The following is a 23,783-nucleotide window of genomic DNA, read 5'->3' as shown; positions in this document are numbered from 1 at the left end:
GGAGGAAGTTCTACTGTTTAAAATCCATTTCGACTGCGTACTGAATAAATTATATGATTTCATCATCAAATTGTTCAGTCAAAGTGGACCAAGTACACATGGCCAGTCGTAAAACCCTCTTGATTGACCTTAGAAAGGTTTTTTTTGTAATATCAGAATTACACGAACTTGTTCAAGAGTAACTAAGAGCGGGAGAAAACCAATTTGGGAGAATGAAAAGGTACTAAAACTACACAGTTTCATTCTTTGAGTTCGATTTACTCGAAATCATAATAATGTTACTTAGTCCGGCCTGACTGAACATATGCTATAAAAAAAATCTGTGAAATTATAACTGAATAATTACGCATGAATTGATTACCAACATCATTTTTGTCGATACAACAGTTGATTCCTATATTGATCAGGAGTATAACACGACCTGTCGTTTAGTTCAATTACAGTGCACGTATCTGTTAGTAAATGCCAAATTCAAATTAGAATTTTCACAATAAATTACAGAATATTGGATAAGGCTATCGGTTCAAAGGGCCTGGCCGGGTAAGGGAGTAAAAAGTGCCCCCAAACCAAATCACTAACTGTATGGCAAATATTGTAAAGGATATTAAATGAGAAATTTTGGCGGTTTATTTGAACCCCTATGTGGTTTGACGTAGGATCTATAGTGAAAAACGTACTTTTTCGTTTATTTCACGCCATCCTCAAAAGATCCGAGATAAAAATTTAAAAACAATACTGAATATGCATCTTACTACGGAGTATCAAGAAAAATTATCAAAAAAAAATTTCATCAAAAATTTTAGCACCAAAACAAATATTGAAATTTTGAAATTTTTTTTTTTTGAGATTTAGAGATTCAGTACTACTCTAATTTATATTTAAATGTGTTTCTACGGCTTTTCTAGATATGTGTGATTTTTTTTCAGTGTTGCACGGTATCAAAAAATATTTTTTTATATTTCCAAAGACTGGTTAAGTAAGGGAGTAAAAAGTGCCCCTAAACCAAATCACTAGCTGTATGACAAATATTGTAAAGGATATTAAATAAGAAATTTTGGTGGTTTATTTGAACCCCTATGTGGTTTGACGTAGGATCTATAGTGAAAAACGTACTTTTTCGTTTATTTCACGCCATCCTCAATAGATCCGAGATAAAAATTTGAAAAAAAAATACTGAATGTACATCTTATCACGGTGTATCAAGAAAAATTAACAAAAAAAATTTCATCAAATATTTTAGTACTAAAAAAATATTCAAATTCTGAATATTTTTTTTTTGGGATTTAGAGATTCAGTACTACTTTAATTCATAATTAAATGTGCTCTTACGGCTTTTCTAGATTGATAAATATCTTCAAACTGTTTTTTTTTTAAATATCTAATAATAAAAATAAAATAAAAAAAATACACAGTACAAAAAATGTTATAGATTTTCTGGCATTTCGAAATTTTGAAAAATTTATTATTAGATTTTTGAAAAAAAAACAGCTTGAAGATATTTATCAATCTAGAAAAGCCGTAAGAGCTCATTTAAATATGAATTAGAGTAGTATTGAATCTCTAAATCCCAAAAAAAAAATTCAAAATTGGTAAGATGCACATTTAGTATTTTTTTCAAATTTTTATCTCGGATCTATTGAGGATGGCGTGAAAGAAACGAAAAAGTACGTTTTTCACTATAGATCCTACGTCAAACCACATAGGGGTTCAAATATACAGCCAAAATTTCTTATTTAATATCCTTTACAATATTTGCCATACAGCTAGTGATTTGGTTTGGGGGCACTTTTTACTCCCTTACCCGGCCAGGCCCTTTATCAAAAACAATTACGAGGTGGTGGGAGATAGTGGGGGATTTGGCCCTATCTAGCAGGGCGTTGATGTCTGAAATTAACATCGATGAAATAGAGGAAATGATTGCGAATCGATTTATTCTCTGTTAGGACATGCGAATTTAATATAATCAAAATCATGTCGTGAAATATTAGAAAATACCTGCTGCTACTGGACATTACGACTAAGGTTCCGACATCGTAAAGAAATTTCTCTAACATCATTTTCACTATAAAAATGGTTATATCATGAGAACGGTCCTAGGATAAAACGTTATCTATAGTTTATTTTATGTAGAAACACATGTAGATTCCTTTTTTATATCACTCTTCCTCAATGGTTACGATATCACAAAGTATTCAAATTTCATGATTATTCAAAAATTTATATCTCCATTTTGGTGGTTTTGCCATGGCACCACTGTACTTCAAACTCTATTAAATTTAAAGGATTTTCCAACAAAAATATACAAAAATAATATTCTAGATATAAAAGTATATTTTAGATATAAAAGATATAAAAGTAAAGAAAAAAATAACCATAACTGAACCATAAAAAAAGGTATTTAATCGCCATAATGTAGACAACTCCGATACAAAATTGTCAGACAACACACTATACACTGGCGGACAGTCACAACGGTATGATGGGGGCGAAAAAAGACATTGATGAAAATGAATATACTGTACAAAACAGATAGAGGATTTTTGTTCACTTGTTGTTACAATCCAAATGAGATTACTTTATTAGGTTTCTAATTATTTTATTAGGATAGCTCGATTTTGTCAGATAAACGTGTAATGATGGGCAAGTATTTGCCGTGTCCAAAAAATTAAGGTTCAATGATACCACTGCTCATGTCTGCTATAAAATAGCGAAGCAACGTCCGAGTTCATCTCGAACAGCAGTATAGCAAACGCTTCGGCAGCCCGGCATACAGCGAAAAGGCAACGTAAACACTCGCGAAGCGTTTACTGATGATGAGTGGGTGGTAGCGGTGGTAGTGATTCACCCTCATAACAGTATCGTGCAACGGAGCAGACGGTGTTATCCATTTGACGGAGATTTACAAATGAGACTATTGGTCCCAGAACAGATTCATACATGGTGAATCAAAACACTTACGTTGTTGGCTCGTCCAGGAAAAGTACCGGCGGATTATCGATGAGCTCAAGGGCAATTGAGAGTCGCTTCTTCTGTCCACCGGAGAGATTCCCACATCGCGTCATTTTGGTGAACTTGAGATGCAATGTGTCGAGAATGCTGTCAACCTGGAGAGTAAAATATAGAGGTGGAAACAATCAGTACAGAATTTATAATTATGTTAAGTCAATAATCATTAGGTTTCTGATACAATGAAACAAAACATCGCAATATAATCCCGTATTTTCGGGAATTTGCTCTTGATTTCCTGTTCTGTTGATACAGACATTTAAAGAAGTATCGTAGCGAGTGACATTATCATGTGGTGTAAATTCAAACTTGGAATAATCTAACTTGAGATTAAACCGGTTCCACATCCTACCGGTTGATGCAAAAATTCACATTGCCCGAGGCAATCTGATAATTTGAACGCAACGCTCATCAAGTGTTAAGTGCAATAAAAATTCGTTTCAATGGCATTCCCATCAAGCTTTCCACTAATGCAACTGATCTTGAACAAAAATATTGCACATTTGAAAATATAATCAAACTTCCCATGCTGTACACGGACATATTGCGTCCATTCTCGTATAACCTGCAATCACATTTCGAATGGAATTTAGCGGAATAAAGCGCAAATCCTAATTTTGGAATATAAACATATTTTAATTAAAATTGGTATATGTAGTGGAACTTGGTGCTCCCGTGGCCAAGTGGTTAGCGTCACATATTATCTTGCCGAAAGTTCAGGTTCGATTTTTGTTCTGGCCGGGGGATTCTTCGTCAGAGAAATTTTCTCCGTGACCTAGAACTGTGGTCACGCGTATTCTAGAGCTTGTCTCAAAGCTCGTCAGAAAACAGAATACAAATCTAATAAATCTGTAAAAATTTTTTATTTTTTTGGCAGACTTATCTCACTTCTTAACTAGGCGAACCTAGTCAGAATTTTCACCTGTCCCCGAGCTTCTGAATGCCAAAGGGGGACTAGGCTCAGCGGAATGCAAGTACCTGCATGCTCGTGCTGTTTTAGTCCTGACCGAGGAATTGTCGGACAATCGCGCTGGTGCTAAGGATGACCGACTTTTGGATGCCGGCCAATTCCTTCTCGATGTTCAACACCTTTAGTGCTTCCAGAAGTGTCTTCGGGATAATTCCAGTTCCAGAGAGAACGACTGGAACAATTCTTGGGAGCTCCACGGCCAATGGACGGTACTAGCAGATTTTGCGACCGTGGGTCTCCTCCAGACTCGTTCAGTGGAATAGCGACATCGATGATGGTGACTTTGCGGTCGCTCTTGTCGTAAACCATTATATCTGGGCGGTTGTGTTGGATCGGGAGGTCGGTCAGAACAGTGCGATCCCAGTACAGCTTGAAACGGTCATTTTCCAGGACAGGTGCAGGCAGGTACCGGTAGTTTGGTACGTTGTCTTCCAGTAGAGCACATTGGAGCGCCAGTTGTCGATGAACAATACGGGCCACGTTGTTGTGGCGCTCGGTGTAGGCTGCGTTGGCCAAAACGGGACAGCCTCCCATAATGTGCTCTATGTTTTCACCTGGTTGATGGCACATCCGGCAAATGTCATCAACGTCTTGATGCCAGACGTACCGCCTGCAGTTTCTCGTCGGCATTATCCTGTCCTGGATGGCTATCATGTCGGCTTCTACTACTGAAGAGAGTTCACCACGCGTTAGCCACAGATTAGATGCGGCCTTGTCGACCTGCGGCCGGTCTAGTTGATGGGGGTGGGCACCATGCATTGCCTTTTGCTTCCAAGCTGTAATCTTCTCCTCCACTGTCTGCAGATTGCAGTTGAGTTGGTACTCCGCTTGCGCCAAGTGCAGAGCGCTGTATCCTCTGTCAGCGGCGCAGACAGCCCGGTATAGCGCGTTTTGGTTGGCGCGTTCTGCGAAGTACTCGCGCAGTTGTCGTACCTGGGCAACACACAGTGCAGATATGTCGACTATTCCAAGTCCCCCTTCTTTGCGTGGTAGTGAAACTCTCTCCAGTGCCGATTGAGGATGGTGCATTCCGGCCTCTTTAAATGCTTTCCTCATCCTCCTCTCAAGGTCCTCTAGGTCTGTTTTGCTCCATTTGACTACACCAAAACTGAAGGTCAGCAGGGGAACCGCGAATGTGTTGATCGCGCGTACCTTGTTCCCGCGTTGAGGACAGTCCTCAGGACACAGTTCACTCGACTCAAGAACTTGTCTCGCAGCTCCATCTTGATGTCGGAGTGGCAAATCCCGGTGAGCTGTCGGAATCCAAGATATTTATAGGATTCGCCACGAACCATGTCTCTTATAAACTCGCCGTCATAGACCTCGTAGCCTCCGGATTCGGTAAGTTGTCCTTTCAGCAGGAGGACACAGCGGCACTTGTCGAGGCCGAACTCCATACAGATGTCCCTGCTTATTTCTTCGACAACCCGGATAGCTACACCTAGACGCTGATGTGAATCAGCGTAGACCTTGAGATGGTCTATGTAAAAGGTATGGGTCACTTCTTCGTGGGCGCCGTCGCCATACCTTATTTTATAGCCATGACCGTTTCTGTTGAGCGCCCTTCTGAGGGGGTTCAGTGCCAGACAAAACCAAAGCGGGCTGAAAGAGTCGCCTTGGAATATCCCCCTCTTTATCTGCAGCGTTCTAGACTGCAACACATTTTCCCCATCACTAAGGTGCAGAGACGTGCTCTACTGCCTCATCGCATGCTGCAGGAACCTAACGACGACGGGATCAATTTTGTAGAGCTCCAATACCCGGACGAGAAACGAGTGAGGTATGGAGTCATAAGCCTTCCTGTAATCGATAAAGGCCATGTTTAGGTTCCGCTGGTTATAAACCGCCTGGCCGACTATGGCTGCGTCGATGATGGCCTGGTCTTTGCAGCCGTGCGTATTTTTTCTGCATCCTTTCTGCACTTCTGCAATGATATGGTGTTGTTCGCAGTGGGCAGAAACTTTGGCGGTTATGATGCTGCTTAATATCTTGTACAGACTTGATTGGCACGTTATCGGTCTGTACTTTGATGGGTTCAATGTGTTGCTGTCTTTCGGGAGGAGGAATGTGACGAATGTGTCAATTGCGGCGCGCTTGTTTAGGATCCGTTGCTCCAATCTCCTTCGCCATGAAGGCTCACGCCTTTCACGGAGATGTTGGAGCAGTCCGCCTCTTGGCCTAATACGATATCCTAAACTTTTGGCGGTCACCACAGCAGCACAGTAAACTTTCAGTTGCAGCTCCTCCATGTTCTCAGCATCAACCAAGTACAGTTTTTTTTTTATTTTCTAATAACTTTTTTATTTTCTAAAATCTATACGGATACAATAGTGTATTCGTGAAAAGAGATTTTTGTAAAGAGATTCAAATCCACGAACACAATAAAATCATCGATTTCATGTACTTAAAAATAAAATTGCAAACGGTGAAAAATTGGAAATTCTCGAAACATTACGAAAAAATTGCAAAGGGTTGTATCTAGGACACGACCGCATATTTTCGATGTAGAGCTACGCAATTAAATTATGCAATCCACTTGTTTACCACTTCAAATATTATTTTAGAATGGATCGAAATTTTTGTAATAAATTACAAAATAAATTTCACGAACGTCTTATTACGTTTGATATGATGCCTAGAACTACCAAAATATGTGAACGGAAGAATTGTCAAACGATCATTGTATTTTACATTTCCCTCTGAAATTATTTCACATCTCATGTTTACGTAGATTTCGAACCGCAAAAGTTTATTCACCTCTAGTATCGGAAATGACGATTTTCCCAGGCTTCTCAGTTTAAATGTACGTTTTACGGAAACATATTCTGGTTTGCACAACGACAAGCGAGTACAAAAGTGCTCAATACCAAAAAATACCACCCCCTTGCATGTATTTGCAAAGTGGATTCCCCCAGGCACATTAATTTTGAAGTCCGTGTTAGCTCAGCTTAGCTCAGTGGGAAAAAATACCCCCGACTTGCATGTTTTGACAAGTTCAGTTCTTTGTTTTTAAGAGGCTTTAAAATTTGAAGTTCATTCGCCTCTAAACATGTTTTGACAAAGCGGATTCCCCCAGGCACATTGATTTTGAAGTCTGTGTTAGGGAAACATAGCTCGGTGGGAACAAAAATACCCCCAACTTGCATGTATATTTGCAAAGCGGATTTCCACAGATACATCGATTTTGAAGTCTGTGTTGGGGAAACCGTAAATCGGCACAATCAAAACTTGGCAGTAGGAAGTTCTTCCAGTTTTCATGAATTTAAACCGTTTAGAGATTAGCGAATTGTAATGTATAGCATATCAAACAAATCTTAGAGAATTTCCGATTCGATTGGTATGCGATTCATGAGAATTCTTTCACAGTGAAAATAGTTATTAACGTGAACTTTATTTCATAAAAACGTGACCTGTTTTCTGATTCGGCACCCTTCCTGAAAGACGTAGTTCTACGTCAAAAAAAAATATGAATATACAACCATTCCATGCCAAACCGATATAATGGTTCTCAGATTTGATTTTCGTGAAAATTGGTTAGTTTTTTTCTTATCGCAAAATATTAGACCCGTATTTTTTATTTTATGAATTTTTCAAAGTTAACTGATGAATCATAACTTTAGAGCTACTGTCACACTTGCGAAAAAATGTATTCTAGTCGCATTCATCTAGTTTAATCGCATAGGAATATTGACTGAAAACATGCTAACTTTGATAAATCATAACTCAAAAACGAAAACAAACACCTCTCTGATTTTTGGATATTTCATGTAATAAAAACCTCAGCTCAGCGATAAGGGAAAAACTACCACTTTTTAAGAAAATCTGAGAGCCATTATATTGGTTTGGTATGGGAAGGCTGTGTAAAAAAAACATGTACGTAAACATTTCAAAGCAGTGTCTCAAAACTTTATTCAAAAATTCCAAAATTTTTATTTGCCAAAAAAAGCACCAAAATTCTGAAAAAAAACCTACAGCAAATTAAAAATTAAAAATTTCGTAAAGCAAAAAAAAAATACTTTCATTTTGAAAATTTTATTTTCGATGATTTTTTTAAATAAAAATTTGTCTCGGTACACCATAGTGGACGCACGTTGGGTATTTACTCGAATTTTCGTTCCCATCTCTTTTAAAAAAATAGCGTGAAAAAAAGAGGACTACATTTTTCAATGTAAATCTTCTAGTGCACCATATAGAGATTCAGAAAAATTATCTAGTTTTCTAATTTGGTAACCTATGCAATATTTTTCTATATCGCTAATGATAAGGTTTGGGGCACTTTTTACGGACACATGAATACAATGAGGTTGTGGAGAGGTTTTTACGCCACTTTGGCTTTTCCCCATCGATTTTCCAATATGACAACAAATAGTCAGATGAAATAAAGATTTAAATAAATAAATAAATAAATAAATAAATAAATAAATACAATTATAGATTTTATAAAAATGAAAAAAAAAATATTAAAAAAAAAGAATGAAAAAACTCGAAACTCGAAATTTTCTGAAAAGCAAAAATCACAAATATCCAAAAACACATACGAACATATTTAGATATAAATTCTACCAACCGTTTCAATATTCTAAAAAAAAACAAGATTTGGAAATAAATTTCTTTTTCGAACCGCGTAACACAAATGTTTTTCAATATTTAAAGATTTTTTTAGTACTGCAATTTTGAACGATTTTTTTTTAAATTTGTCGATACAGCATACTAAGGTGCACTTTCAGTATTTGTTTTCAAATGTTTGTCTCGAAGCTATTATGAATGGCGTGCAAAAAATGGAAGAGTATGTTTTTCACCATAGATCCTATGGTGAAAACATGTCCTACAGAATAATCTGTTTTCGTACAGGTTTTTTTAGACTTTTTTAAACCAATAATCTGTTAATAGAGATTACAGACTTTTTGGGTGTCATACAAAATTTAAGGATTTTTTCAAATAACGTACCAATAATAGTTATGGGTTGATGTTAATATTTTTTTCTCATCTCACCTATTTTTCATATAGCCCTTGAATTTGTTTAATTCTACTGCAAACGTCTGCATTATCGGTTAGAGTTACAATAAATATATAACACTGTTTATCTTCTCCTTACTAAAACACAGGGGATGTGGATTTCAAAGTGCGCTAATAATTCCGTGAAAATTCATTGTCTTTGAAACTTTGAAAATATCTGAAAGAACCATCCAGACGTTTTAAGCCACGATTACATTTTCAGGCAGCATGGATAGTACAGGAACTCGCCTCTATTTAGACATCTAGCTAATTGGACAGACCTGTAATACGACACGAATAATTGGACATTTGATCCTCTAATTGGAATTTTTTGTGAACATCCTTTGAGCAAGTTCCAACAACACGATAAATTTTTAGGAGTATTTTCAACCGTTTTACTAGATTGTGTATTTTGCACACTTTTCTAATGGTCATTTGTTAGATTTCCAATGATTTTCCGATTTTAACTTGTTTTTCACAGTATGTTGTGTTTGTTGATATGTACAATTACAGATCACAATCGCCTCTGATGCGATACTAAGCGGCGCCTCGGTATGTACAGGGTTTTCCAACTTTAAATTCCGAAAGTAAATTGAAATAAAACACACTTAGAATTCGAATTTCGGTGAAACACCAAAACGCGAAATTATGCGTCCCTCAAATTTCGTTCGCAATATGGCCATATTCGGTCGTGTTGTGTGGCACGTGGCGCCGTCCTGCTGGAACCACATGTCATCCGTATCCATATCTTCAATTTGTGGCAAAAAAAATCGGTTAACATGCGGCCATAGCGCTCACCATTCACAGTTACCGTCTCGCCGTCCTCATTTTCAAAGAAATACGGCCCGATGACTCCACCAGACCATAATGCGCACCAAACAGTGACTTTTGGCGGATGCAATGACCTCTCAACAATCACGTGTGGATTTTCTGAGCCCCATATACGGAAATTGTGGGTGTTCACATAGCCACCGAGCTCGGAATGTGCCTCATCGCTGAAGAAAATTTGATGCGAAAATTCAGCATTTTGCTGCTGTTGTTCGTTCACCCAATCGACGTATGCCCGACGCATTCCATGGTCACCACGCTCTAATTTTTGTACCAGTTGGACTTTATATGGATGTAGGTGCAAGTCCAAATGCAAAATTCGCCACAATGATCTGTTTGACAAGCCCAATTGCTGAGCACGCCGTGGAATCGAAACATTCGGGTCATCCTCCACACTGGCAGCAACAGCAGCAATATTTTCGGCCGAACGCACATTACGATGATGCACAGGTTTCACAATATCCGCTACGGATCCAGTTTGTTCGAATTTACGCACTACATTAGCGATTGTGTGCTCTGTAGGCCGTCCATGACGACCAAAATCCGTCCGTAATTCTCGAAAAACATTTGTCGGTTTTTCATCATTTTTATAGTATAATTTAACAAAATTAAAACGTTGTGCGATGCTAAAACGATCCATATTGTAAAGTGGCAGACATTCAACTAACGATATGACCCTTTAGTTGACAGCTATGTTAAACGGTTGTCAGCGCAGGGCTGTATACTTTTGGAAGCCCGAAATGGAAAACCCTGTACAATTAGAGGCAAATTTCTAGAAAATCGGTCTAGTCCGTATTATAAAAACACATTGCGGTCCAAACATGTATGTATCTTTCGCACAGCTCAAAGCGGAAAGAAGGGATTGACTCAGATCAGGAAATATTAAAGCGTAAACCATTGAAAAGCTCTCACTGGAATCAGTCGTTAAACATAATCTAGATAAATTCAACAAGGACCGAAAGCAAAAAATGAAACGAAATTTGACGACTTGATGGACAAACCTATTTTATTGTTTTTTGAACTGATATTGATTGTTGAATTGAATAAAACACCTGAATAGAGCATTGCATTTTTACTACAGTGTATATTAGGGTGGCAGCGTAAAGGGTCATGTCAAATTTCAAAAACCGACCATGTACATTTTGTTCATTGACCCAAAAACATTACCTGTGCAAAATTTCAACTCAATCGGACATTATTTAGGGGTGCCTCAAAGCTCTCAAAGTTTTGATTTTTTGATGTTTCAACAACACGATAAATTTTTTGCCACCCTAGTGCATTTGCCTGCTGGCTTTACGTGGATACCATCAACATCGTCTAATGAAAAATAACTATGTCTATCTATGATACAAAAGTTTAAAATATTATTACTGCAACCCTCCTTGTGACCGTACAGAGTAATTGGCCAGTGTCTTGTAGATATAGTAATGCATCGAAATCCGGACGCGCTTACGAATGTAACTTCAACTACTAAAAAATATTAACATATCATATCATGAAAAATTAGTATTCCTATAGAATTAGATGGCCTTCATCTAAGTTATGAATCACAGAGTTCCACAAAATCATGTTATATTTGTTCAAAATTTGAAATTTCTTTCATCGTGTCGTGATTTTAAATCCGGACACTTTTTTAATCATGCTTTGAAATCCGGACACTTTTGCTTTTAAATCCGGACACATGTTTTGTTTGCAATTCTTTGAGAGAAATTATTTATTAACTAGCTGAACCCGCAAACTTCGTCCCGCCCAAAATTTGTTTTTTGTTATCAATACCTTCAAAAATTCACGTTTTCTTACCATGAGCATGTTCATGGTTCCAATCGCAGAACTGTTCATTAGTTGATCTTCTAATCGACCCCGTTTAATTTTGTTGCCATAGCTCCCCCTTAGAGAGGAGGGTGGAGTGTCTAATCACCGTAAAAACATTTATTGCACCTTAAAACCTCCGCATGCCAAATTTGGTTTCATTTGCTTTATTAATTCTCGAGTTATGCAGAAATTTGTGTTTCATTTGTATGGCAGCCCCACATAAGAGAGGGGGAGGAGTAACTAACCACGAATCATTTATTGCACCCTATAACCTCCACATCCATTTGCTTGATTAATTCTCGAGCAATGCAGAAATTTGAGTTTCATTCGTATGACAGCTCCCGCTCAAAGAGGGGGGTGTAAGTCTAACCATCGTCAAAACAATTTTTGCACCCTAAAACCTCCACATGCAAAATTTGGTTCCATTTGCTTGATTAATTCTCGAATAATGCAGAAATTTGAGTTTTATTTGTATGGCAGCCCCCCTCAGAGAGAGGGAAGGAGTGTCTATTCACCATGGAAACGTTTCGTGTCCCCTAAAACATTCGCATGACAAATTTGGCTTCTTTTGCTTGATTAGTTTTCGAATTATGCAGAAATTTGTGTTTCATTTGTATGGCAGCTCCCCCTTAGAGGGGGGGTGAAGTGTCTAACCACCTTAAAAACATTTATTGCATTCTGAAACCTCCACATGCCAAATTTGGTTTCATTTGATTGATTAATTCTCGAGTTATGCAGAAATTTGTGTTTCATTTGTATGACAGCCCCACCTAAGAGAGGGGGAAGGAGTATCTAACCAACATAAAATCATTTATCGCATCCTAAAACCTCTACATGCCAAATTTGGTTTCATTTGCTTGATTAATTCTCGAGTAATGCAGAAATTTGAGTTTTATTTGTATGGTAGCCCCCCCCCCCCCTCAGAGAAAGTGAAAGAGTGTCTATTCACCATGGAAACGTTTCGTGTCTTTTAAAACATTCGCATGACAAATTTGACTCTCTTTGCTTGATTAGTTTTCGAATTATGCAGAAATTTGTGTTTCATTTGTATGGCAGCAACATCCCCCCCCTTGTGTACTACATCTACACACACCAAGATAAAAATGTGTTCGTATTATATTCCAAAACATGAAAGTTGTAGCTCTAAATGATGTCCATCTTCATACGTTGATTTTTCACGAAATTACAGTATTTCCAAAATCACTTAAAAGTTTCGACTTCGCACAGTTTTTTTTGTCGAGTGTATATGTATCAGCTGAGCGTAGAATGCATTCTTCTCGTCGTCGAGTCTCCCTTCGTGTGGGCGTGTATATCTCATCACCAATTGTCTATCTATCAAGAAGTTACAATTTTGTTTAATATCACTAAAGGTTCACGCAACATCACACTTTGGTTTGTTTGTTTTCTAGCTGAGTGTATTGAGTAACAGGGAAACTTCTATATAACGTACCCTCGATATAACGGCACTCGATATAACGTACATTTTACATCGATATAACGTACACCTTTTCAAAGTGTAAAGGAAATTTTTTTTCAATATTTTTTTCTGATAGAACATTGAATTATCTGTATTGTTATGCCAAAACAAGTTTTTTACCTTCAATCAATCTCGAAATACAGCTGGTTTTGTGATTCCAGATTCTAAATGAATCAAGCTTTAATCAACAGTACGAAGGGAAACACCATGAGAAAGGCTGGCTTCGTCTTCTGATTGAAGTTATTCATTAACTTGACTAAAACAGCAACACAATAATGTATTATAGACTACGTTTGTGAGTTCTTTATTATGCCTCGATATAACGTACAATTCGATACAACGTACAATTTTGAAAGTGAAATGTACGTTATATCGAAGTTTACCTGTAGTACTATTTTATCGGTACTATTAAACCCCTTCGTCTTCTTCTTCTTAAACGACATTAACGTTCCTAGAGGAACTTCGTCGCCTCAATGTAACATTACTTGCGTAATTTTTTATTAGTACTTAGTTGAGATTTCTATGCCAAATAACACGCCTTGAATGCATTCTGAGTGCCAAGCTCTAGAATACGCGTGACCACAGTGCAAGACGAAGAAAATTTCTTTGACGAAAAATTTCCCCGACCAGAACGGGAATCGAACCCGAACATCCGGCATATTAGGTTCGCCACTCGGCCACGGAAGCGGTTCAGAAAACATACCTGATTATCTAGAAAATGGGGTTCAGCATTTTCTAGATAATCAGGTCCGTATTTTTCTGTTGCAAATGAAATAGAAAATTTTGGAAAGAAAAAGTTTAAAATGTTTAAACTTTTTTTTATATTTTCTGAACCGCTTATGCCAAACGATGACATAAACAATTAGATATAAGACACAATATTCACATGAAATCCCGCTGCTTTACATTCCACAATGTTTCATGATATTTCACTTATACCGTCAATTTACTAAATTTAACACAAAATTAGGGAAAATCAATCGATAGATAAAAATACAGCAAACCCCTTCACAGCTCACACATAAATGATTGCGATGATCAAATGCTTTTGAAGGCGATGGGCACGCAATTCACCTTCAAATGAAAAACTCACCAATCGTTCCTTGTCGATGTGCTTCAGAAAGCGTGATGATATTTTCAAATCACACGCCATCATCATTATCTCCTGGACGGTGAAAAACGGATGAAGATTATCCTCCTGCAGAATGTAGCTGCACAATTTGCTGCCGTCGACGGAACCACCAATGTTGAGCGAACCCTTGACACCAGCCTTCCTGTTCCAGTACCAAAAACCCGATGTGTACGGAACGCAACGGTAAAGGGAAAAGAAATCGAAAATTCAATTTAGGCTTACACATGTTCGTCATTTGCTGGGAGAAAGTGGGATAGATTTTTGAAGGCCGACTCTGCGCTTCGACACAAATCGTCTTACGTGTATCCGGTGAGGATGTTCAGCAGCGAGGATTTTCCAGCCCCCGATGGGCCCATAATCGCTGTCAGCTCGCCGGAGTTGAACCTGCCCGAAACCCCATTCAGGATGGTCTTCTTGTCTGCAATGAAGGTGAGAAAACAGGAGAAGTGATTAATCCGACAAAGCTCGGATGATTTTGATTGATTTATAGTACGGAGCTGCAATCGTTTTACTGACGACGAAAATGTGGATTCAGATTAGGGCAAACACCGATCTGGGGGGCGAAACTGGATCGCAGTCTCGTGTTAAGTACTGATCTTCATTGGTAGTTTTGTCAGCGCTTTTCAATTATTCAAATGAATGCAAATGAACACACGGGCCTTTGCACGCCGTCGACGTGCGAACGACGGCATTATCACAATTGTTTAAGCAATCTACAAGTATGTTAGCAGTTTCGTTACTTACGTTGGGACATGTGATGATTGTGGGAATCATGATATGGATAATCAGTGCCAGCGATTATTCGCACGATAATCTCCATTACTTTATAACAATCTTTTTTGGATTGACGATAATTTTCTTGAATAAATCATTGGTTTCAGTTTGAAATATTCCAAATGTAGTTCTAAATAAATGTCTAATAGTATTCACGTGATGCAAAGTGTATTTATAAAACACATTTTAACGCAGATTACACATACCCGAATGTAACAAATACCCGAATGCAACATATACCCGAATGGACATTTACCCGAATGCGACAAATACCCGAATAGGCATTTACCCGAATGCAACGTTTACCCAAATGTAGCAAATACCCGAATGCGACAGTTACCCGAATGCGACATTTACTCGAATGGAATGTTTACCCGAATGAAGAAGGAATAATTTCGACAAATAAGATTATGAGTTTTGTCGAATCTCCTGTTACAAAGTTACGAAGTAAAATGTGAAATTGTGATGAGGAAATTCAAAAAATATGATGAAAACTTCGCTTTGTCTGTTTAGCAATTAGTGTAGGCACAATTGATATGTCGTCTTCTTTCCTTTCCGTATTCCTCTTTAAGGCTGAGAGATCATTCAAAAATGAGCATGGGTTATGGAATATTCCGAAAATTAAGCAGGTAACTTTAATAGAAAAAACTTAATGAAAATGTAGAAAGAATAGATAAGAAAAAATGGTACTTACGTATTTACCATCGCGGTGCATTTTTTATCATGAATTTATTATTTCGTCATGAAATTTATTCTGAGATCAATGTTATGGGGGCGAAGTCCCCATTTAACAACGATAAGGAACCGAGGCGGCACCAAGCCGCCGAGATGACGCAGTCCGAGTCGGCCACCGACCCGCCGTCGGAAGCGGCGGCCTCTCGCAGTCAAACCTGTGTTCCACCGATTGCCCGGTCTGTTTGGAACAGTGAAGACGATCCTTTAGTTAGGTCCGTTTGCGACCGAACGTTAGCGAGCGTCGGACGGCATACGTTTACTTGGTACATTACGTTAAGTATGCATGTCATGCATTTTGATTGTCTGGTTGCAAACGTGATGCACCAGATAAACGTATGCACCTAACTAGACAATAGTCTCCTATGTTTTAAACTAACCGGGCAATCGGTGGAACACAGGTTTGCTTGCGAGAGGCTGCCTCGGTTCCTTGTTCTCGTTAGATGGGGACTTCCCATTACAGTAATCTCAGATTAAATTTCATTGCGATAAAATAAATTCATAATCAAAATTGTACTTCAGTGCCATAATATATTTGTACCAAAATTTGCAGCTTTATTTTAAGTAAACGGGCTGCGTCATGCATATGAATGGATAGTCTTCGTAATACGTTATAAAACTGCATTATTTCACTTTTCATTATTTTCAAAAGGATTTTATTCAACGCCACTATTTCTCCAATTTGCACTACCCACGAAAAATACTTTTTGAATGGAAATGAACGTACGAGACTAATGTGAAAACTGATCAGAAATAAATATACAAAAACATCCTAATAAGAAAATTTGCGTATTATTCGAATATATTCTGCTTTCGGGCAAGGACCAACATCTTTTTCTTTATTTTTTACAAAAATTTATAACTTAAAAACTATAATATATACAAAATTCTGGTCAAGAAATGAAATGTAAAAAAATGTTTCAACTTTCATAAAAAAATATCAATATCAAAAATTTAGAAGAAAAATTTCACTGGAAAAAATATTTTAAAAGTTTGAATTCATTTTCCTCAATAACGTATTTTTCCACAAAAAAATATGTGAATAGCATTTACAATTTCCAACAAGTCACCCATACATTGGAAGATGGGCACTTTTACAAGGAAAAAGTTTTTCTGACAACACCTTTTTCATGTTTTCTTTGAAATATTACTACTAATCCTAATTTTGTTTGTAGTTGAGATAGCGATTTGGCGTATTTAACAAAGTTTTAGATACTATTAAAATATGAACTTTTGTCGAAGACATCAACTTTCTATCTTTTATAGTTTTTGGAATACATGGAATTTTTTGGAGACTCCTTAAAAAATAATGTTTGACTCATAACATTGTTGTGTGTAAGTTCTCGCGTTTTACATGTTCTTGACATGTTTCTAAATAAAACAAAGTTTACATAACATGTAAATCGTGCTAATTTATACATAAAAATGTTACGAGTTATAGTATTAAAACTTAATAGTAAAAACTTTTTCGCTGTAAAAGTGCCATCTCCCGATGTATGGCTGATTTGTTAGAATTTGTAAGGGTTATTCACATGTTTTTTTTCCAGAATTAATAAAAACAAATTTTGGAGAAAAATTAATGAAAAAATTTCAATGATCTTTTTTAATTTGTTTGATATTTTTGAATGAAAACATAAATAATTTCCTGCATTTCATCCTCTAACCAACATATTGTTTTTTTTTTAAAATAATTTAATAATACTTCTTAAAGTTGAAAATAAATTACGGATTTTAGTAATGTGTAAATATCAGACAGGCGGGCGACTAGGAAAAGCTACGTCTACGCTTTGGCCACTCCTGCACTATAGCTTCTCCACACTGTTCCAACTGTATCCACAATATGCGTTCTTAAATGCGTTAAAAAACCCCCCGTGTTGGCCTGATCTGGAAGGTTGAATTTTTTTTTTGTATTTTTGGAAAGCTTATGCCCTCAGAAATGTTATCCCAAAACAATTTTTCGATAATAGATTACGTTGGAAACTTACAGTCAAAAGTATGAGGTCATCTCAAGGAATGTAGTATTGATGTACGAACTTTTAAACAGGGTTTTTCTCGAAACCATGTTTTTTCAGTTGGTGGTATCGATATCCCAGGATCTACTTGACCGATTTGGCTAAACATTTTTTTTAACATGTAAAAATAGAATATCTAAAGCGTTACAGGGCGGTTTTTTGCTATTTCATTTTGTTTTCATTTTTGATGAGCTTTCAAATACCGATTTTTCATGAAAAATAACTCACTTTTAACAAAACATGGCCACCATTTTGGCATTTTTTCGAATTTTCAAAACCCCCTATGTGATGCGTTCTGCGACAACCCATTGCTTCAGAACCGATATTATCAGCAATGTACCGATTTCCAAACATTAGCGCATCCAGCTTTCAACAGACTAATTATTATTTTTCGAGCACTCAAAAAATGAAAAATGTATCTTCGAATATACCTTAAACAATAACCAAAATGCCCTAATATCTCAGTTTAAGCCTAACATCCGAAAAAAAATCTAGAAAATTCATTATTTTTCGACCTGCCAGACAGGAGCCCGCCCTTAAGCAATAACTGTAAAACAACGCAATTGGGTGTTTCAGAGAGGTTATTGTTTTCATGTACAGACAGAAGCAACTACTGTCATGATGGATGTTTTTTTTTTATTCAATTAAATGATGAAATATAATACGGGGCAAAAATTACAATTGAAAATTCTTGGCAAATGCCGGATTTGCCACCCGCACACTACGCTATTGGGTTAAAGTATAACTTAATAAACCTTCTAAACAAAAACGGAACAGTGTCGATTAATTCAGTTTTCATTCGTTGTACTCAATGCCGGTAGGATAAGGATATATGTGAAAAAATGGTGCCTTTAAAATGGTACCCAATTTCAGGGAACTCAGAACAGATTGTCTTCAAGACACTGTTATAGTACATTATAAAAAATCCATAAGCTCCACTCTGTCCAGCATACGCAAGAAAAAGATATGCGTGAATGAAATTTATTTTTCAAGGGAGAATCAATCGAAAGAATAAACATTTACAGTAAGAACATTGCCTTAAAATCAACAAATGGAAAATCAATATCAATTTATTTATTCCGCCTCGATTGATCTTACCGCTTATGTATACGAAGCAAAAAAGGTGTGAATAAAGATTTACATTTTGATGAATGCGAATTGATGTATTCACTCCAATGACAGCAGTCACTTTCGAATTACTAACATTCACTGCCATGCGAAGCGAGTTATTTACGTAGAACTGATCAGTGGCGATGGTTCAACAAACTAGTCATCGTTTCTCGCTACTCGCGTACATACTCGATGGCTGCTGGACTGCTGATATGGCCCAAGCCACCGCTGGAAGCTTCTGTTCTGGCTAGGCGAATAAACAAATCTTACCAAACCGCAATTTTCATCCTATCAAGTGAACTCAACCGCCCTCTCTCCCCCAAGCCACACAGGTAGACACCGACCGCGACCGGTTAGTCAAGAATTCATTCATTCTCCAAGCTTCCCCTCCGTAGAAAGGGAAGTTGACAGCCCCAAGCGAACGCGACGACGACGACGTCGTCGACAACCGCATGTTTGCAACATATCCTAAACATATGGACCAAACTAGTAGTATAGTGGTTGTGGCGGCTGGGCTCGAGCTCTGCTGTTGGTATATGCCATCTCGGAGCGATGAACGGCCGGATCCTACCTTTCGGTATTTGACTAGTTTTCGGCTTGTTGCAGCTGCACTTTGAAATTGTGAAATATTGCCGTTTTGATCGCTGTCTTCCGTGGGGATTTAACGATGGCAAGTGTTATGGGTCGCTCGTGAAGAGCAACGCTTGTTGTGCAATTTTTTTGGTTCTGCATCTGCTGGTTTCGAGCCAAGTGGAAAATCGTCAAACCAACTGATTTGCAAGGTGCTCAACAGTTTGAAAGCCACTAATGGAGAGTTGGTTGAAATTAATTTACATTTGCCGATGGAAGGAAAACTTTATGCGCGGAAGTGCGATTACTGCTAGTTCAAACTGAATTATTACGGAAAAATTACTGTTACGCTCAAATCTTGTGAATCGAAATCTGTCAAATCTAAAGGGTGTGTCACAACAAATTGCATCACGGAAAAAACGCTGTAGAAATTCTCCCAGTAGACCGATCCTTTTGAAAATTTTAGACAGTAAAATAAAAACCATTAAACAACTTTTGGCATTTTCTTTTTATTCATACTTCGAGCCCAAGCCCGTATGCTCGCACCTTCCTCTTTACCCCGTCCATAAGGTTCTGTACAACGTCAGGTTGTAGTTTTTTTTGAACAGAAATCCATTTTCTCTTGAAGTCCGCCTCCGATTTGACAACTTTTGGGTTCTTCCGGAGGGCCTGCTTCATAATCGCCCAATATTTCTCTATTGGGCGAAGCTCCGGCGCGTTGGGCGGGTTCATTTCCTTTGGCAAGAAGGTGACCCCATTGGCTTCGTACCACTCCAACATGTCCTTTGAATAGTGGCACGAAGCGAAATCCGACCAGAAGATGGTCGGGCCCTCGTGCTGCTTCAATAGTGGTAGTAAGCGCTTCTGTAGGCACTCCTTAAGGTAAACCTGCCCGTTTACCGTGCCGGTCATCACGAAGGGGGCGCTCCGCTTTCCGCAAGAGCAGATCGCTTGCCACACCATGTACTTTTTGGCAAACTTGGATAGTTTCTGCTTGCGAATCTCCTCCGGAACGCTGAATTTGTCCTCTGCGGAGAAGAACAACAGGCCCGGCAGCTGACGAAAGTCCGCTTTGACATAGGTTTCGACGTCCATTACCAGGCAATGCGGCTTCGTCAGCATTTCGGTGTACAGCTTCCGGGTTCGCGTCTTCCCCACCATGTTTTGCCTTTCGTCGCGGTTAGGAGCCTTCTGAACCTTGTATGTACGCAGGCCCTCCCGCTGCTTGGTCCGCTGGACGAATGAACTTGACAAATTCAGCTTATTGGCGACATCCCGGACCGAACTTCTCGGATCACGTCTAAACTGCTTAACTACGCGCTTGTGATTATTTTCACTGACGGAGCATCCATTTTTGCCGTTCTTCACCTTCCGGACGATGGTTAGGTTCTCTAAGTATCGTTTTAGTACTCTGCTGACCGTGGATTGGACGATTCCCAGCATCTTACCGATGTCCCGATGTGACAACTCCAGATTCTCGAAATGAGTGCGCAGGATTAATTCACGACGCTCTTTTTCGTTCGACGACATTTTTCCAAATTTACGAAAAATTGACAGTGAAGCATGGCCAACGTGATCTATACACTCTTATCTGATTATAAGCGAAAGCTGAAGATATAATTCCTAAAAATTAAATTTCTACAGCGTTTTTTCCGTGATGCAATTTGATTTGACACACCCTTTATGCTTAAAGAATATACGATTTACGCAAATTTGGCACTGTTTGATTCGACCATTGAAGGTTGAACATGAAATAAATCATACACGAAAATCTTGTTATATTAAGATGAGGCGATTTATTTTTAATTTTTATATTATTGCTGCGTTTCATGTTTATTGTAAGACCTTGGCATAGCCCATTTTCCGAGTTTATCTCCAAACACTACCCATCATTCTTCACATAAGATTTTCTCTTTTTTTATATAAATTCATTCTCAGTCCTTCTCGTCGCTTAGAGTACCGTTAAGTACCGTTAAGTTTCTTGTTTTTTTTTTAATTTAATTTAATTTTCAAAGTATTGACCATCGCTAGTCACAACTTCAAAAATGGAGAAGTGCTGGTCAAGCAGGCCATGTTGCATCGATCGAAAAAGATAGTAATTGGACGGAGCAATGTCTGGAGAATTAGGCGGGTGGGATAGGAACTCTCATTTCAGCATTTCCAAGTATGTTTTGAGCAGTTTCGCGACATGCGGCCGATCATTATCGTCCTGCAAAATAACTTTATCGAGTCTTTGCTGGTATTGTGGCCGTTTTTCCTTCAGTGCACGGCTCAAACGCATCAATTGTCGTCGGTAGAGATCCCCGTAATGATTTCAATCGGTTTTAGCAGCTCATAGTACACCACACCCAGCTGGTCCCACCAAATAGACAGCATAACCTTCTGGCCGTGAATATTCCGCACAGCCGTCGATGTTGATGCATGGCCGAGGTATCCATACGTTGCCCGACGTTTAGGATTGTCGTAACACCTTTCTTTTATGCCGTTAGAGCAGTTGTTCGCACGTGAACGGCGTTTATCGTCTCGTGACTTCAATTCATATGGCATCCAATGTCCTATCGTTCGGATCATTCCCATTGCTTTCAAACGATCGGATATGATTTGCTGAGCTACTCCAAGTGTATCTGCAAGTTCTTGATGCGTTTGTGACGGATATTGATCGAGTAAAGCCTTCAATTCTTCATCTTCAAACTTTTTTGACGGTCCGGAACATTCTTCGTCTTCCAAGTCAAAATTACTACTTTTAATCCGTGCAAACCATCATAAACTTCCACCAAAATGCGATGACGTTCCGCAGTTTTTTTCTTCATATTGAATTAATGGAGTAACACTCCCCGGAAAAACACTCTCGTTGGTACGAAATTCGACATATTCGAAGTGGCATAAACTATGTTGTTTACGCTTCAACTTTTTGACATGTACTGAAAAAGATACGTATTGACAGTAGCTTTACAACGAATGTCTGGAAATTTGATTCACTGGAATAATAATCCAGTTACGCCATCTGTTGTAAAACTGAAGAAACTTACCGGTACACCTAATATTATCAGTTTTCGCTGATCAGTCAAAATAAATTTATGCTGATATTACCAGAAGTGTGCTCTGATTAAAGTAGAATGTAGGTTGAGAATTTCTTGATTGTTTGCTACTATAAACTCATTTTTTCTTATTTTGTTACTTAGTACGGTCTGACTGATTACCGACCATATGTCATACGAATGAGGCATAAATTTCTGTATAACTCGACAATCAATCAAGCAAACGGAAACAAATTTGACATGTGGAGGTTTAAGAGAGCACGAAATGTTACTATGGAGGTTCGATACTCCTGCCCCTCTCTAAACGAGGGGGAGAGGTTGTATAGCTCGAGAACTAATCAAGCAAATTGATAAGAGCAAAGCTCGAGGAAGGAATTCTCCGATTTAAGGCTGTCTTTATTCTATCATATTTTCTGTATCAAACATTTATTTCATGTAACGGAGAAACATGTTGATTGCAAGTGATGGTAACAAAAAATAAATTTTGGGTGGAACGAAGTTTGCCGGTTCAGCTAGTTGAGGATAAAACTGAATACAAAATGAAAAAATGGGACGGGATTTTGACGTAGGACTGTGATTTTGTGTGGTAATTGCATTTGAATTAAGTTTTCCATTGTTCAAAATCTGTAATTTTTTATCTTTTGATACATCAAAGCCCTGATATATATATATATATATATATATATATATATATATATATATATATATATATATATATATATATATATATATATATATATATATAGATATATATGTAAATCTCGCGTCACGACGTTCGTGTGGTCGATCTCCTTCGAAAAAATATACACAAAAAATTTGGTAAACATGATAATAGGTCGTAAACTATATATGATATCGCTAGGGAACTCTTTGGGGTCGCGTGTCTGCTCTCAGCCACCATACCTTTTTCACCGTTCTGGTCGTTTGTTTGCTCTCAGCCACCACATCAAGGAACTATACTAATCTTATACTTTACACAACACTTTATCAGTTCACACTTTTTACAAACGAATATTAATTTCTAGTGAACTTGTTCAAGAATTGAAACGGTGCTCCTATGAATAATAAATGACGGTACTCAGTATAAACAAAAGTTGTTACCCATTCTTGAGGAAAGAATCAATGCAAAATTTCATGCTTTGCGGTGATGTGTAGATTTAAAGAGCTCTGTATGTTCAAACTGAAAGATCACAGGCGGAAGACATCAAAGTTTTTTTGTGATATATACGAAAACCAGGGCTGTATTTTGAGCATTGTTTCGAAAGATATCACACCAATAAATTTTTTTCCACATATTTTTTATATGAAAGTAACGCATTGAAATACA

The 23,783-nt window shown here is 37.8% G+C and overlaps 1 protein-coding gene across 5 annotated transcripts in view; it reads right to left on the bottom strand.

Annotated features, from left to right (window-relative positions):
• The window catches only part of LOC129776238 (ATP-binding cassette sub-family G member 1), a 132,056-nt gene that overhangs the window by 16,618 nt on the left and 91,655 nt on the right, over window positions 1-23,783 (bottom strand). For all 5 annotated transcript variants that reach the window (XM_055781769.1, XM_055781773.1, XM_055781770.1 and 2 more), the window contains exons 3-5: window positions 14,521-14,638; window positions 14,182-14,362; window positions 2,959-3,104 (exon numbers count right to left, since the gene is read on the bottom strand). In XM_055781769.1, coding sequence (XP_055637744.1) covers window positions 2,959-3,104; window positions 14,182-14,362; window positions 14,521-14,638 — 445 coding nt within the window. The remainder of the gene's footprint in view (window positions 1-2,958; window positions 3,105-14,181; window positions 14,363-14,520; window positions 14,639-23,783) is intronic.

The sequence above is a fragment of the Toxorhynchites rutilus genome, chromosome 3 (genome assembly GCF_029784135.1).
Source record: "Toxorhynchites rutilus septentrionalis strain SRP chromosome 3, ASM2978413v1, whole genome shotgun sequence".
Classification (NCBI taxonomy): domain Eukaryota; kingdom Metazoa; phylum Arthropoda; class Insecta; order Diptera; family Culicidae; genus Toxorhynchites; species Toxorhynchites rutilus.
The sequence above is the reverse complement of the archived record's forward strand: the minus strand, read 5'-3'. Positions and strand labels throughout refer to the sequence as shown.